Genomic DNA, 17,767 nt, shown 5'->3' on the forward strand with positions numbered 1-17,767 from the left:
GTTTTGCCACTTTTTAAAAATTGTTCACTTTAGATAAAAACGTATTTTTAATTCTGAAAACAGTTTTTTTAGTCTCAAGCGATATTTACTAGCACATATTTTAAAAACTATTTGAGGTTCAATAATCATTGCAAATGTTTAAACATATTTAAAAATCGTCTTAAAATGCGTTGAAAAATAAATTCACACCAATTTAACTTATCAGAGATTGTTTTCATAACTCTCAAAACTCCCAACTTCATTCTAATAACGCTTAATAAATTACCTCCGTTAACTTCATTATTTATAATCCTTGTTCACAAATGCAACCAAATCCATAAACCAATCGCCTAAATCAATCAGGCTCATGAAACTGCGAAAATTTAAGCTACAATTTAACTCTATTAGCAACATTGAAAGTGTGTAAACTTTGACAATTTTTCCAGTTTCGTTTRGAAGCTATTTATGTAAAATTCGCTCTCAAGTTGCAGGAAATCGCAGATTTCCCAACCATTTCTCACCTCTGTCATTTTTACGGTCGACATTAACGACAAGCAGCAAAATACCATCACATAGTCACATTACAGTTGTCAACAAAGTCGAGTAACTGCTTGCGTGTGTGGTCCGCGAAGAAAATAATAACATCTCGATGAATTATTTGTGCTGTTTTGAGCCTCAAAGAGACACAAATAAATTTTGTAAATTTATATTTTACGGTTGTTAGCAGTAACGCAACATATGTTTATGGACCCCGAGACGAGAAAAAATGTTTTTTTTTTAAATATATATCCAGGAACGAGCTAGAATGTATTAATACCGTTTTATGAACGACGAATAAATGTCAGCTAAAGAAATACTGCTATTTACACAAATACATCGAGAAACGAGGTAAATTACTGTAAATAATATAAAAAGTTTTGTGGGGGGTGTTCTAAATAAAACAAGGAAACTTCAAACAACATTTATAGCGGTTTGGAAATGAGTGAAAAATGCTTTTCTTCAATAAAAAAGGCGTGATTATTTTTAATAAAGGTGCTTTTAAATCGCTTGTAATTGTAAGAAAACACACATAATMACTTGATTKATGCCGTTCGTGAGGTTGTTTTRAAATAATTTACTAACTTTAAGTGTTTTCATAAATTTCTTGACCAATCAAAACTTTTCAAAGCTTTGTCYGCTTACTGTTACATGAAAATAGTAGGTACTAAATAAAAAATTACTAACGTGTTATTTTGTGTTATTATATTTCCACATTTTGGTTAAAGTTAATTAATAAATAATGCATGGAAAACATCACAAGACGTTTCAAAAAATCACGWTTTTTTTAACTCGATCCAACAACCTTTTAAGCCCTGTTCTCTAGTGGAAAATTTTTTCTTTAATTTATTTCTCTAATATATTCGTATTCATTTTTTTTAATTCTACTTTTTGTGTTCAAAGTTTTCAATTTTTGATAAAATTTTAGTCGATTTTCGGCACCTCGAGCGGACTTGCCAAAATCTTCGGGATTATTAGTGCCAGCCTCATGTGTTTGACATCGTTGGAAATAAAATTTAATTTTCTATAATATACAAAAAAGATCAATGTTCTACGATAAATAGTTATTGAGAAAATTGRTGATAAAGTCAAAAATATCCAAAATACAAATTCGACTATATACAGTGTGCGCCAGAACTCGCGAAAAAAAAACACCAAAAAACATAAAATAATATTATTTCCTCAGAACAGGGAATAAAGTGACACTTTATTTCTTCGTTTTTGACTGATAATTTGGTATACATTAAACTTTACGCATGTAAAGTGTCCCAGGGAATCAATTAGTGTTAAGAAAACCGCAAAATTTTTAATTATTTAGAAGTTATAGTAAAGATTTTGATTATTTTAGCGATTTTCTCAATAAACATTTATTGTCTTTTTTTTTAAAAGATAGGAAATTTAAAGTGATTTCTAACAATAACAAACACAAAAGGGCTATCAATAACAGTTTTGAAGTTATTAGATGTTATAAACTCCGGGTAGAAATTGACCAAATTTAGACTAAAATCGAAAAATTGAACACTTCGAAATTGATACAGATGCACTTAAAAGTTTAAAAGACTCTGAAAATTACATACAACGTTGTAAAACGCGAGAAATAAGTTTTTGAAAATTTTTATACAGGGTGCGCCAGAACTCGCGGCCCATGTAAGGTATGATACCAGGAACATTAAAGAAATGTTAAAAAATTTCTGTCTATAAAAATTTCAAAGTTATGAGAGTTTAAATTTTGGATTTTAACTTTTTATTTCTGTTGGAAAAATAATTTTCCAAGTTTTTTTTGCTACAGGCTATAAGCATTAGGTATTAAGCATCATTATTAAGAAAAATCTTGTAAAAAAAATGATATTTTGAGTAGAAAATATAGCCCGATTTTGCAAAAACGAGTTTTAAAGTTTCAAGCTTTTGGTCCAAAAAAAATGTTATGTTTAGGAAGCTTGAAAAAAAGCAAGCTAAAATAATGTAATTTCCGTTGATTCTTTGGTGAATTTTTGACACTATTTTGTAAAACAAGTTTATTTATACAAAACCAATCACTTAAACAAAATGAGATAAAGTGGAAAAAAATTTAATAAAGAAAATAATAACCAATAATAAAAAATATGAAAATAGTTAAAAAAAAAAAAATTTGAGAAAAATGTAGACCGTTTTTGCAAAACGTGGTTCAACGTTTATAAAAATCAACAGTTTTTATTTTTTGACAAATATGTTTTTTACAAAGAAGTTATATGTTATATGTTATACGTGGCTTTCATAGTCAAAATTTTTGTACTTTTACTAAATAATTATAAAAAACATATACAAGATCATAAGTTTCATTAAATAGACATAAAAAATGTCAAACGTCAAAAAATAAATAAAATATTTTTTGCAAGATAGAATTTTTGAAACGTTCTTGGTATCTTATACAAAGTGGTTATAAATGATTTTCATCTAGCCAGCTATAGATTTTTTTTGCATGTAACTTTATTCGTGTCGCTCTACTTTTTTGAAAGCTCTAGTTCTGTCATTAGTGTCACTTATTAATTAATAATAAATTGTTGTTAATTAAACTTTTATTGTTTCAATTAATTTCCAATAATAATTGATAATAATGTATACTTTGGAAGAAAAACAAGGTTATAATTGAAGTCTATTTTCGAAGTGGACGATTAGTAAACGGCGATTTTTTTAATTTTGAGTTAAAACAAGTAGGTACCCTTATTTTCGTAAAGCGGCATTTTTTATTTTACATGAAAAATTTATAGCTGGCTAGATGAAAATCATTTATAACCACTTTGTATTACTTAAAATTTTTCCCTGGGGCGCGAGTTCTGACACAGCCTGTATATACATCAAAATATTATATCTTTGAGGTACAGTTTTGCCACAATTTACAAAACAAAAAAGTGTTCAATTTTGTTTTCAATTTTCGTCAAAACTTCGAAACAATTATTAATATTTTTTTGTAAAGTAAAGTTAGCAAAATATTTCCTTAACATTTTTTTAAACATTTGAAATAAAAAATCTGCAAGTATCTATACATCCGTTGGATTAATCATCGCACGCCAATAAACCCGCATCCTCGAAGTCATCTTTTTATCGTCAATAAACCTCTCAGCGTTTATTTATGGCAGTTGTAATATTCGCTGGAGGCGTGTCCCCACGCATCACGTGACCCAACCAGCGAATAAAACCCGCGCGATGTGTTTCATGGGCGTTCCCCAAACACCCACCCCCCACTTCCAACATTTTGCGACAACTCGCATAAATCGCTCGCTAGACCACCCGCATCGTCTCTCATTCGATTGGCCCATCACGAAAATAGAAAACATTCGACAGTCYAAGCAATAAAGAAGATCCACATAAATAAGTAAATAGTAATGTTCTAGAAAATCGAGTGTTTATTTGTGAATGTGTGTGAACATTAAACGTTACACAAACACGGTCGCCGTGGCACAAAGCTGGCTGTGTCGCGTTTTACGAGCCGCCGTGTATACAAAAGCCAGCGGCGGAACACGACGAGGGTATCATCCATTGAAGTGACAGTCATTATGTTATTACAGGCGCGTTACATTTGATCTACGGACCGAATTATTACGATTCTTCGAAATAGAGACGGCCGTTTTTATCTGGTTGAACCAGAAACAACAAACATCGACAGCTTTAAACATCATTACGGTGCTACCACATGGAGTTTATGTCTCACGGCGCTTTGAATGCGAGATGCGGTCCGCCAGGACAAAACGTAAATCATCACTTTACAAACAAACTTTGACACCGACTACTGGTTAGAGATCATTTCAACAACTACACATTAAAAACCGACTCACAAGGCCAATCAAACTAAATCAATTTTCATCTTTTSATAGAAATTATCAGATAAAACTAGCAATTTGGTCAAAAAAAAATTTTTTGGAGACCTTGTGGGGTCTCGCGGCATTGCCGCTCGCTCCCACACATTTCTACATTTTTTTTTTGTTTCCGATGTGTTATTTATTCATAATTTATATCAAAAATACTCTAATTTTAAAACAACAACTCTTTTTAATAAAATTTACTAAATGTGAAATTAGGTAAATTTAATAGATAGTAAACAAAAAAATTGTTTTTTGACGGGCATATTGACAAAATTTATATTGATTTATAAAAAAAGTTTTCTTTTGTGAGAAATTTCGCAACTTTAATAAATAACACAATTTATTTGGCGGTTTTTATTAGATGTACAGGTGTCCTGTAAAAACGTTAAAATATCTCGGAGAGTTTGACTTTTTTAAGTCAATTAATAGAAAAAAATCAATAAACCTGAAATGCTTCCTAAGCAAATCGAAACCTTCGAAAAATGACCAAAAAGTTTTTTTTTTAATTTTTACAAGTAACCGTTTAAAATAATAAAACAATTGATCCATATACCGTTTTTTACATTTCTAGAGGTATTAAAGACTTAAAAAAGTGCATAAAACGTTTTTGGATTAAGTTTAAACAATTGCGAATTCTTTGACACCGACTACTGGTTAGAGATCATTTCAACAACGACACATTAAACACTGGCTCACAAGGCCAATCAAACTAAATCAATTTTCATCTTTTGATAGAAATTATCAGATAAAACTTGCAATTTGGTCATAAAAAATTTGGAGAAATTGTGGGGTCTCGCGGCATTGCCGCTCGCTCACACACATTTCTTCATTTCTACTTTTTTTTTGTTCCCGGTGTGTTATTTATTCATAATTTATATCAAAAATACTCTAATTTTAAAACAACTCTTTTTAATAAAATTTACTAAATGTGAAATTAGGTAAATTTGATAGTAAAAATATTCAAACAAAAAAAATGTTTTTTGACGGATATATTGACAAAATTTATATTGATTTATAAAAAAAAAGTTTTCTTTTGTAGCAATTGGTCAAAAAAAAGTTTTGGAGAAAGTGTGGGGCGTCGCGGCATTGCCGCTCGCTCCCACACATTTCTTCATTTCTACATTTGTTCTGTTCCCGATGTGTTAATTATTTATAATTTATATCAAAAATACTCTAATTTTAAAACAACAAGTCTTTTTATTAAAATTTATTAAATTAATGTGAAATTAGGTAAATTTGATAGATAGTAAAAAAATATTCAAACCAAAAAATTGTTTTTTGACGGATGTATTGACAAAATTTATATTGATTTATAAAAAAAAGTTTCCTTTTGTGAGAAATTACGCAACTTTAATAAATCACACAAATTATTTGGCGGTTTTTATTAGATGTACAGGTGTCCTGAAAAAACGTTAAAACATCTCGGAGAGTGATTTTTTTAAATCAATTTAATAGAAAGAAATCAATAAACCTGAAATGCTTCCTAAGCAAATCAAAACCATCGAAAAATGACCAAAAAGACTTTTTTTATTATTACAAGTAACCGTTTAAAATAATAAAACAATTGATCCATCTACCGTTTTTTACATTTCTAGAGGTATTAAAGACTTAAAAAAGTGCATAAAACGTTATTTGGATTAAGTTTAAACAATTGCGAATTTTTTGACTCCGACTACTGACATTAAACACCGACTCACAAGGCCAATCAAACTAAATCAATTTTCATCTTTTGATAGAAATTTAGTCAATGCTAAAGACTCAAAAAAAGTGCCAAAAAAAGTTACTTTTCTTCAGTAACATGTTATTGGGTCAAGTTTAACAAATTTTAAGCCAGAAATCATTCTAAATCAATGTATTTTTAAAAAAATAAATGATTTAATCAAAGTTGTCTGCAAGTCAACCTTTTAAGTCTCAAAATTTTTGTTTTTTAAACGTTTTTCAAAAGTTTCTAGTTCTTTTTAAACCGAGATAATATATTATTTTTTCGTCAAAATTTTTCTAAAATAAAAAGAGGGCTGCCAACTCTGAAATTACTTGCTCAAATTTTTAGAATGTAATCGAAATTGATTGGAATTATTTAAATTATCTTTTGAATTGTTTGGAATTACCTATTGGGATTAATTGTGAATTATCAGAGATAATTTCTTTTGAAAATTACGTTGGATCTCTGTTGGAATTAATTTGAAATTACAGGAATTATTGTGGATTTATAATAATTAATTTTGATAAATTTTTTTTGGAATTTCGGTGAAATTTTTATGGAATCGCTAAAATTTCGATAAAATGTTTCAATTTTGTAATCTATTTTTGTTGTGGGTAATTAAAAGTTTGTGTAAAATAAATGACACAATTTCGATTTTAGTTTTATTTAGGCAAATTTACATACACTTCAGTCATTACAGATTAAATCGAACAATTTCCTCCAGACATACTCTATAAAAATACTCCATTTGCATATAAATTATAATGCGAGCACGTAACATAAGTTATTTGAGTGTCAAAGAAAAAAAATAATCAATAAGTCTTTGGGAAGACTAGTTAAAAAATGCRAAAAACGGAATGTAACCACAAAATTAAGCCAAAGGATTCCTCTTCATCAGTTCAATATCCGCCTCCATCATATCCTTGACCAAATCCGGGAACGACACTTTCGGTGRCCAATTAAACTTCCTCCTCGCTTTGGAGGAATCCCCCAATAACAAATCCTGAAATCCCCAATCAMGGTTTCCACCTTCAACTTCCCAACCAACTTACCACTTCCGTCGGCCGGAAATACCTAGGATTGACCTTAACCCGGACTATTCCGGTGTCCTTCTCCTTCCCAACCTCATCGACTCCACTCCCCTCCCACACGATCTCCTTCCCCACATGTCTGAAAGCCGCAAGGACAAACTCTCGCACACTGTGCATCTCCCCGGAAGCTATGACAAAATCGTCCGGTTCTGACTCCTGCAACATGAGCCACATTGCCTCCACGTAGTCCTTCGCGTGCCCCCAGTCTCGCTTCGAGTCCAAATTGCCCAACTCGAGACARTGCGAGAGSCCTAAGTGGATTTTGGCCACCTCTCGGGTGATTTTCCGGGTGACGAAAGTCTCCCCACGGCGGGGGCTCTCATGGTTGAAYAGAATACCATTACAAGCAAACATACCATAGGCCTCGCGGTAGTTCACCACGATCCAATAAGCGTAAAGCTTCGCACAAGCTGATTTAAAAAAATTYAAATTAAATACTCGCCATCGGCTCGCGTATTAAAAAAAAACTGTTACCGTAAGGAGACCTGGGATAAAACGGCGTTTTTTCACTCTGGGGAATCTCGGCGACTTTTCCGTACAATTCCGACGTGGAAGCTTGATAAAACTTGACTTTTTTCTCCAAACCACAAGTCCTAATGGCGTCCAAAAGGCGCAAAGTCCCCACAGCGTCCACCTCAGCTGTGTACTCGCTCAAATCGAAAGACACTTTAACGTGACTCTGAGCCGCCAAATTGTAAATTTCGACCGGTTTTATCTTGTTTATGAGTTTCACGAGCGAACTGGAGTCAGTCATGTCGCCATAATGTAAATGCATTTTTCCGCCCTTGTGCTCGTAAATATTCGTGTGCAAATGATCGATTCTGCCGGTGTTGAAACTGCTTGATCGCCGGATTATTCCGTGAACTTCATATCCTTTCCCTAGGAGCAGTTCGGCCAAATAGGAACCATCCTGAAATTTAAATTTCGCGCGTGAGGTCGGTAAAGCAGCTCACTGTAGTGGCATTTGACACGTAAACAAACCGGTTTTCGGAAAATTAACAATTTTGAAGGAAAAACACAAAGTAGACTTGAATTAAACTAAGACTACCAACTAAATGAGGAATTTTACTTTACCTGACCCGTAATTCCGGTCAGGAGAGCCACTTTGCGTTCGTCACCACTTGCCATTCTGACACGTCTCTTGTCACACAAAGGTGTGATTTATTACCGCAATTAGTGTTTAAACTCGCAGTTTAACTAGATCAAGAGATAAACCCACAATTGAGATTATTTCGGATTTGACCGATTACAGGTTCCTGTAATGATTTGACAGCAACAGGCATTTATTGGCGATGGTTTCGGTCGCCACCACCGGTATTCTTCATCAAGTTTATTTAACCATCGTTCATATTGACCCACCCAAAATGTTATTCCGTGTTATTTCACGAAATCGTTAGATTTGTAACAATCTTCCAATTAATTATACACGTGTGCAAACACAATTTTAGAAGGAACGGTCAGACGCGAGAAAACTCCCATCACTATGACAGCTGTCATGTTGACAAGTGAATAAAAACGTTTTTTAGCTTTCTAATTTGTCGAAAAAAGTCGCGATGCGTGAAATTTTGGCCTTTTTGTGCATTATTTCCTGTTGCGTGTTTGTATCACAGGTGATTATCCCCAAATTTTGATTTTGAAATTGAGTCTGATTTTGCCCCCAGGCCCAGTCCTACGACGATAAAAGGTGCAAATGCATCTGTCCTAGTATTTCTTCAGTGACAAACAGCACCGAAACGTCCCACATGGCGCGTATCATGTACATCACAAATGTGCCCCCTAAGAAATGGTAAAAAAAGAATCCCATTTTCGGTTTAAAATAATCGTTTTTAGTAACTGTGATGGGGTTATTTTGCCGCGAATTGGTAGAGAATTGCAAGGCAAAGAGCAGGAATTCTGTCCCCGCTGTGAGTGCAAATACGAGAACAGAAACACTGGAATAATAAAAGTGGTGGTGATTATTGTCATTTGGGTGATTTCGATTTTGGTTATCTACATGGCGTTTTTGATCATTTTGGATCCTTTGCTGAATAAAAGAATTAAAGGCAGTTATCAGGAGCACACAAATGAGGATGTTTGTATTTTTGGGCACAGTGGGGGGAAATTTTGATTGTTATTTGCAGGATGAAGCCAGTTCTGCTGGTCCCATGTATCATAATATGAGTCTTAGAGGGAATGTCCTCAACAGAGTGGGGCACCAGCAGGATAAATGGAAGAAACAAGTGAAGGAACAGAGGCGGAACATCTACGATAGACACACTATGTTAAATTAAAAATTATATTTAGTTCTTCCAATCCGTTGTTGAATGATTTTGTTTACAATATTTGAGTGTTTAGTGAGTAAACTGTTTTGTGTAAATCATTTTTTTATTTTTTGTTTGTACATACCTTTATCTTATGATTCTTGAGTCTCATAAATCCAAACTAGTATTTTCTGTATACTTTTGTGATAATTATATTGTCTAAGAAATGTCGTTTTTGTTTTTTTCCTTCCTGATTATTTATTTCTTCACACTAAACATATTTTCAAGCCATATTTTTATCTTATGGAATTAAATCTGCAATTTAACATTTAATTGGTTGGAAAAAAGATAGGAATTAATCTCAATGTTTTATTGGCTGTTTTCAAAACTCTGCAATTTTTGATTGGTTCAAAAAAAACAATCATTAATCTCAACGTTTTATTGGTTGTCTTTAAAATTCGGTAATTCTATTTGTCATTTGATTGGTTAAAAAACTACATGATCTCAACGTTTATTGGTTCTTTTCATAACTTGGTTTTTTCAGTTTGCCATTTATGTTATAAAAAAATCAATTATCAAAATTCTCAATTACCCACTAACAAAAATGTTGAAATTAATAATTTCTTCCAATTACCTGAGGGGTGAACAAAATACAAAACTACAGAAAACTGTGATTTTTTAGTATTTTCAATCAACTTTATATAAAATTATGTATTACTGATTGAATTCTACATGCATAGGCTTTGTGAAATTGTATAAAATACTCTGTATAAGTGTCTGGTAAATTTAGTATCAAGAATTTTGCGTAAAGATGTATAATTGGTTGCATAAGTGGAAACTTAAGACTGTTTTCAGTTTTTTGTCATTGTTTTTTACTTTATTGTGTTTTCATCAACAATTTTACAAAACAATAAAAAAAGGAACACTTGTCGATGAAAATGTATTATTTTTTTAATATTTTGTACAGTTGGAAACAAAATACTTTGGTCGTCAATGTCAAATTCAAACTAGTATTTTCTGTATACTTTTGTGATAATTAAATTGTCTAAGAAATGTCGTTTTTGTTTTTTCCTTCCTGATTATTCATTTCCTCACATTATACAAATTTTCAAGCCGTGTTTTTATTTTATGGACTTAAATCTAATATTTAATATTTAATTGGTTGAAAAAATAATTAGAAATTAATCTCAACGTTTTATTGGTTGTATTCAAAATTCTATTTGCCATTTGATTGGTTAAAACAATACTTGATCTCAACGTTGATTGGCTCTTTTCATAACTTCGTTTTTTCTGTTTACCATTTGTGTGTATTAACCATTTACATAATAGGTTAGTATTAAAAATTTTGTGCAAGGGTGTATAATTGGTTGTATAATTGCAATCTTAAGACAATTTCAGTTTTTTGTCATTATTTTTCACATAGTTTTTGCTTTATTGTGGTTTCATCAACACTTTTACAAAACAATAAAAAAGGGAACACTTGTCGAAGAAAATTGATTATTTTTTAATATTTTGTACAATTGGAAACAAAATACTTTGGTCGTCAATGTCACTTAAGTGACATTAAATTATAAAACATGACTTAGGACTGTTAACCTTATTTTTAGCTACTGTCAATTATAGTTGACAAGTTGTACATATTTTTGATAGGAAAATATAATAGCTGTCATTAATTTGAAACTGTCATTCATTTTAACGTTAAAGCTTGAATTACATTAAAGTATTAGAAAAGTGACGACCAAAGTATTTTGTCTCCAACTGTACCAATCAAAAATAACCTCAATTGCGTTGTTATAAAGTCATTTCTAGACACTTTATTACTCCTCAAAAAAGATATTGGTACCTTTGGAATCTTATCAATTTGTTTATCTCCAAAATTATCTTTCTTATAAGTCAAAATCGGGAGCAAATTTTTGCAAAAGATTACTCAATGCATGTGAATTTAGATAACCTGTAGCATTTCAAGTAGTATTCATTTTTGGTCTCTGCCCTCTTCTTAATCTATGATCGGACTGATAAAAGTCCACCATAGAGTCCCATTACCCAATTTTCCTATAAAATTCATTCTCTCAAATGAAAAAATCCTTCCATAAATAGATTGTTCACTCTTTAAGATAACCCAAAGACCTTACTGCACTTTTAGTACAAGTGAAAGGATTCCCGTGATACACTTATCAAACTTATGACTAAGCATTTTTTCTTTAAAACTTTGCCACCCAATGACCATAAAAGCAGCTTTGCAACTAATTTGTCCATTTAATAAACCCATCAGCCTCGTTATTTATTCATTCCATCAATAGCGCCTCGTTAATAACCCATTTACTTAACAAGTTAGCACTTTTGAACCCATTACGTAACAACTCTCCCAATTCAAATTTCCCCGCTTGCAAATCACGTGCAATTCCCCTCAGAGGTCGCTCAAGTGTCGTCTTCTGATTGGTCGAACGTGACTTTGACGTCATCGTGTCGAATATCAAGGCTCGTACTGTCAAAACTGCCTCTTTCGTTCCCGAGAAACCATCGAGTGTTAACGTGTACGAGTGTAAACCTTCAAAATGCCCACCGATCCCATGAGTTTTGCCAAGGATTTCCTCGCCGGGGGGATCTCAGCGGCGGTCTCCAAGACAGCGGTCGCCCCCATCGAACGCGTCAAACTCCTCTTGCAAGTCCAAGCCGCTAGCAAGCAAATCGCCGCCGACAAACAGTATAAAGGTGAGTTCGCCATTTTTAATAGGGCTAGGGCCCAAATTCCGGGATTGGGGGCAAACGCGTGCCGCCACCGACGATCGATAACCCAATTCCGGGTACCCGGAAAGGTGGTTACGTAATCGGGCGGTGCAGTGGCGGCGGCGAACACGTGGTAACCCTGAGTGACGTCATCGTCATGAAAATGCCAAGATGGTGGCGATTCCAGGGAAGTTGCGATTTACTTTGCTACGGTTACTATGGGAATTATGAATGGGAAAAGGACAGTTTCATGCCGATTGGCCGTGCGAGCGAGCGAGACAGACTCAGGGATTTCACATAGGGATATAGTGGAATTAGAATAGCCCACTGCGATAATAAATTATCGGACTTCTTTAAGCATTAACTTGTCCAATATAATTATCACAATTACAAGCACATTGACGGCAATAAACCATAATTTAGGTAATCATTACGTATTTCAATGTCGAATGATAAAAAATGTAGAAAACTGCAAATCTGAAAATGTCACTTAATCCTAAGAAATACTTGTCAAACCAAAGTTTCCTATTTCATTAGCATTACGAATGACATACATCATTTTTTATGTTAGTCTTGAACACCTATGAGTGATTTTATTTCTTTAAAACAGTTATTCAAAGAGGGTTTATATTTCGCAAGTTATAGGGATTAGTCAACTTGACAAAAAGTGGTGACAGCTTGATTTTGTTCCAAAAAATGCTTGTCAAACCAAAGTTTCCTATTTCATTAGCATTACGAATGATATACATAATTTTTTATGTTAGTCTTTGAACCTCAGAGTGATTTTATTGCTTTAAAACAGTTCTTGTCCTAGTGTCAGGGGGTTTTTATTTCGCAAGTTAGAGGGATTTTATCACAGCCAACTTGACAAATAGTGATTTTGTTCGTTTAGGGATCATCGATTGCCTGGTGCGCATCCCCAAAGAGCAGGGTTTCATCAGTTTCTGGCGTGGTAACCTCGCCAACGTCATCCGTTATTTCCCTACTCAGGCATTGAACTTCGCCTTCAAGGATGTCTACAAACAGATGTTTTTGGGTGGTGTTGACAAGCACACCCAATTCTGGAGGTATTTCGCCGGTAATCTAGCATCAGGTGGTGCTGCAGGTGCAACATCTTTGTGCTTTGTATATCCTCTGGATTATGCTCGTACTCGGTAGGTTTTACTGAGTTTGTTGTTTTTTTTTATGTTGATTTTGTGATATAGTTTGGGAGCTGATGTTGGAAAGGGCAAGGGCGAAAGGCAGTACACCGGCCTTTTGGACTGTATTAAGAAAACAGTGAAATCCGATGGAATAATCGGTTTGTATAGAGGTTTCTTCGTGTCAGTGCAAGGTATCATCATCTACCGTGCCTCCTACTTCGGCTTCTTTGATACTGCCAAGGGAATGTTGCCCGATCCCAAGAACACGCCCTTCCTCATCTCATTCCTCATCGCACAGGTAATAATCATGATTGGTGTTTTTAGGGCAAAGAATCATAAATCTAACCCTTTGTGTTATTTCCAGTTGCTGAAGCTGAAAAAGTGAAAGCAATGTTCCTGAAGACTTATATCCTGAATACTAAGGTATCCCCAACACCCTTGAACCAAGTGTCGTAACATTCCTCTCTTATCTCCAGTCTCCAATTGTGATAATTTTTATCATTATCACAATTAACCTTTGTGTAATTGAGTAACTCGATTCTTTGCAACCATAAACAATTTTACACATGATGTTTTTTTACATAACTGAGCCTATTTTGATGACTCTAGTTTACCACTACCCATTAACTGATGTCATTGATAAATTCTCATGTTGATGATGTTGTAATGAATGAGTGTTGATGATGTTTTCGTTTCAAGTGCGTAACGACAGTCTCTGGGATTACGTCATATCCATTCGACACTGTCAGACGACGTATGATGATGCAGTCTGGCCGTGCTAAAGCTGATATTATGTACAAGAATACACTGGATTGTTGGGTCAAGATCGGCAAAACTGAAGGTCCAAGTGCCTTCTTCAAGGGAGCATTCTCTAACATCCTGCGCGGTACTGGCGGAGCTTTGGTTCTTGTATTATACGACGAGCTTAAAGCTGTGCTTTAAACAACAATAGTAGAATTATTACGGTTTAAATTATTAATTGTCTCATAATTTATTTGTTTCATTCCGTGGTTGATGCATTTGTTTAGGCCGACATTCCTCTTTTTTTAGACTTTTTAACATTTATCAGGCATTCCGCGTGAACAATTTCTTTTGTTATGCCAATTGTAAGCTGAAGTATTGATAGCCCTGTATTTTAACAACCCTGTATATTTTAACAGCCGTTTACCAATAAACAGTTGTGATAAGTTACTTTATTATTGTTTTTTTTTCGTTATTGTTGGTAGTATGGAACGTAATAAAGTTGTTAATATAGTTGAGGTCACGTGTTTTTATTCAGTTAAGCATTTCGTTGACCATAATTCACAAAGTGTAAAAAAGTTGTAAATGAAAGTTCGGCAATAAAGACAGTCGTAATCACTCGAGTTTTTGTAAGTGCAAACCCAAGACCAACTGTCATTTTTTGGTCAAACAAAAAAATTATTGGCCCTAGTTTGTGTATTTTTTTGATAAAAAGTTCCCATTTTAGCGTTAGAAGCACAAACTTGGCCATTTTCTTTAATTCATTTAAGGGTTTTCCTATTTGGTAACCAAACTGTTAACTGTTGAGGTCACGTGTTTTTATTCAGTTAAACATTTCGTTAACCACAATTCACAAAAAGTTGTAAATAAAAGCTTGATTTGTGTAAATTCGGCAATAAAGACAGTCGTAATCACTCGAGTTTTTGTAAGTGCAAACCCATGACCAAGTTTTTTTGTTTGGTCAAACAAAAAAATTATTGGCCCTAGTTTGTGTATTTTTTTGATAAAAAGTTCCCATTTTAGCGTTAGAAGCACAAACTTGGCCATTTTCTTTAATTCATTTAAGGGTTTTCCTATTTGGTAACCAAACTGTTAACTGTTGAGGTCACGTGTTTTTATTCAGTTAAACATTTCGTTAACCACAATTCACAAAAAGTTGTAAATAAAAGCTTGATTTGTGTAAATTCGGCAATAAAGACAGTCGTAATCACTCGAGTTTTTGTAAGTGCAAACCCATGACCAAGTTTTTTTGTGCAATTTTTTAAATTTATTTAGGGATTTTCGTGTTGAAGTAACCGGTCGGGTGGTACCTGTCATTTTTTGGTCAAACAAAAAAATAATTGGCCCTAGTTTGTGTATTTTTTTGTAAACAGTTCCCATTTTAGTGTTTAGAAGCACAAACTTGGGCATTTTCTTTAATTTATTTAGGGGTTTTCTTGTTTGGTAACCAAACTGTCAACTATTGAGGTCACGTGTTTTTATTCAGTTAAACATTTCGTTGACCACAATTCACAAAGTGTAAAAAAATTGTAAATGAAAGCTCGACAATAAAGACAGTCGTAATCACTCGAGTTTTTGTAGGCGCAAACCCATGACCAAGTTTTTTTTGTGCAATTTTTAAAATTTATTTAGGGATTTTCATGTTGAAGTAACCGGTCGGTACCAACCTGTCATTTTTTCGTCAAACAAAAAAATAATTGGCCCTAGTTTATGTATTTTTTTGATAAAAAGTTCCCATTTTAGTGTTTAGAAGCACAAATTTGGGCACTATCTTCAATTTATTTAGGGGTTTTCTTGTTTGGTAACCAAACTGTCAACTGTTGAGGTCACGTGTTTTTATTCAGTTAAACATTTCGTTGACTACAATTCACAAAAAGTTGTAAATAAAAGCTTGTTTTGTGTAAATTCGGCAATAAAGACAGTCGTAATCACTAGAGTTTTTGTAAGTGCAAACCCACTTGGGACGCCCATGACCAAATTATGTTTGTTGCGTCAAATGTCAAATGCGCATTTTTTAAATTCATTTAGGGATTTTCGTGTTGAATTATCCGGTCGGGTGGTACCAACCTGTCATTTTTTGGTCAAACAAAAAAATAATTGGGTATAAATTCACGTTTTAGTGTTTAGGAGTACAAATTTGGGCATTTTCATCTAGGGGTTTTCTTGTTTGGTAACCAAACTGTCAACTGTCAACTTATCTGTCATCGAGTTGTCAAACTAAAATGGCCCAAATTGGCGAACCCTTGACTCTCCACCGCGGTAACCCCCGTTTTTTTAAATTTCTTTTATTTTCTGGTCGGGTTGTAGACATTAAGCGTTCCGTTGAGCTCCTGGAGAAGCTCCAGAAAAGTGGCGAAGTCCCCGCTACGAAGCTCGCAGCGCTCCAGAAAGTCCTCCAGAGCGACTTTCTGAACGCGGTGCGTGAAGTCTACGAGCATGTCTACGAAACCGTTGACATCCAAGGGTCCCAAGACGTGCGGGCCTCCGCTACGGCGAAGGCCACAGTTGCGGCCTTCGCCGCCAGTGAGGGGCACGCCCACCCCCGCGTCGTGGAACTGCCCAAGACCGAGGAGGGTTTGGGGTTTAATGTGATGGGGGGCAAGGAGCAGAATTCGCCCATTTACATTTCTCGGATCATTCCTGGGGGTGTGGCCGATCGTCATGGGGGGTTGAAACGCGGGGATCAGTTGCTGAGTGTCAATGGAGTGGTGAGTGTTGGAGGAGGGGTGGATAAGGGGGTGATTGGGGTGGTAGTCTGTTGAAGGAGAGAATCATGAAAAGGCAGTGGAGTTGCTGAAGCAGGCTCATGGCTCGGTCAAGTTGGTTGTGAGATATACCCCCAAGGTGTTGGAAGAGATGGAGTTGAGGTTTGACAAGCAGAGGGCCAGGAGAAGACAACAGTATAATTAAAAATAGACACTGATATTACATAAAATATTATTAGATTGTGTTGCATTTAACGCACTACATGTGCACGAGTTTTTTAGGGTACTGAATCTCAACTACAAGTATTATATGTTTTCAATGTTTTTTGTTATTTATGTTACATTAAATAAATGATTAAAAATTGAAAAATTGCATTTTTTTAATAAAAAAAATAGAAAAAAGTAACAAATTTGTTGAGAATTTTAACCAGCATCAAAATTCGTCAAAAGAGCTTCTGAATTAACAATTTTCCTAAAACTTTGCATATTAATTTTACATAATTTTGATGTGTGAAGACTGAAATTTAACTTTTTTCATGACTAGTTCAAGGTTTTCAGAACTCTACGTTGTTTTGACTCAAAATGATGTGTTTTTACACTTTTGTATAAAAAAGAATTCATCGCGAGCTTAAAAGTTTCTTAAAACATTATTTTACCCAAGGACGTTATCATTTTTGTCTACTTATACTTTTACAACGACTTGAACTTTGACCTATATCTATGTGAAAAATGAAAATAGACTCGGAATCCCCAAATAATTCTGCATAGGAAGAGCTAATATTTAAACTGTTTTGACTTTTTACTTTGCCAAAAAAATTATTTTCTACAAGAGATTAAATCTTGACTAAATTTTAGCCGATATCTCAAAAACTATGCGCTGCAGGTAAAAAACAAGGACAGATTCGTAATTTTCAGACAATTTTACGTAAGAATACTTAAATTTTGAGGTACTTGTTCTTCTTACTTTCCTGAAAAAAWWTTTTTTACAAGAATTTTGATTTTGACAAACCAATCACTCAAACTTTGGCCAATATCTTAAAAACTATCACTTGTAGCGAAAAAAT

General features: G+C 33.9%; 4 protein-coding genes across 4 annotated transcripts; 3 read left to right on the forward strand and 1 right to left on the reverse strand.

Moving 5' to 3' along the window:
• Positions 1-6,705: 6,705 nt before the first annotated feature.
• LOC123015608 (GDP-mannose 4,6 dehydratase) lies at positions 6,706-8,583 on the reverse strand. Its single transcript, XM_044415432.1, has 4 exons — positions 8,223-8,583; positions 7,623-8,058; positions 7,110-7,558; positions 6,706-7,060 (listed from the first exon to the last, which is right to left on the reverse strand). The coding sequence occupies exons 1-4, from the start codon at positions 8,274-8,276 to the stop codon at positions 6,929-6,931; spliced, it is 1,071 nt and encodes a 356-aa protein (XP_044271367.1). The 5' UTR covers positions 8,277-8,583; the 3' UTR covers positions 6,706-6,928.
• Positions 8,462-9,615, forward strand: LOC123015613 (uncharacterized protein CG1161). Its single transcript, XM_044415447.1, has 4 exons — positions 8,462-8,758; positions 8,810-8,934; positions 8,979-9,219; positions 9,269-9,615. The coding sequence occupies exons 1-4, from the start codon at positions 8,702-8,704 to the stop codon at positions 9,416-9,418; spliced, it is 573 nt and encodes a 190-aa protein (XP_044271382.1). The 5' UTR covers positions 8,462-8,701; the 3' UTR covers positions 9,419-9,615.
• A 2,254-nt stretch (positions 9,616-11,869) lies between these two features.
• Positions 11,870-14,516, forward strand: LOC123005030 (ADP,ATP carrier protein 1). Its single transcript, XM_044398623.1, has 4 exons — positions 11,870-12,100; positions 13,008-13,269; positions 13,321-13,555; positions 13,957-14,516. The coding sequence occupies exons 1-4, from the start codon at positions 11,944-11,946 to the stop codon at positions 14,197-14,199; spliced, it is 897 nt and encodes a 298-aa protein (XP_044254558.1). The 5' UTR covers positions 11,870-11,943; the 3' UTR covers positions 14,200-14,516.
• A 1,550-nt stretch (positions 14,517-16,066) lies between these two features.
• LOC123004804 (protein lin-7 homolog C) lies at positions 16,067-17,073 on the forward strand. Its single transcript, XM_044398246.1, has 3 exons — positions 16,067-16,257; positions 16,306-16,706; positions 16,753-17,073. The coding sequence occupies exons 1-3, from the start codon at positions 16,221-16,223 to the stop codon at positions 16,906-16,908; spliced, it is 594 nt and encodes a 197-aa protein (XP_044254181.1). The 5' UTR covers positions 16,067-16,220; the 3' UTR covers positions 16,909-17,073.
• Positions 17,074-17,767: the final 694 nt, after the last annotated feature.

The sequence above is a fragment of the Tribolium madens genome, unplaced genomic scaffold (assembly GCF_015345945.1).
Source record: "Tribolium madens isolate multiple individuals breed KSU strain unplaced genomic scaffold, Tmad_KSU_1.1 Scaffold_11;HRSCAF=98;Tcas5.2_LG3b, whole genome shotgun sequence".
Classification (NCBI taxonomy): Eukaryota; Metazoa; Arthropoda; class Insecta; order Coleoptera; family Tenebrionidae; genus Tribolium; species Tribolium madens.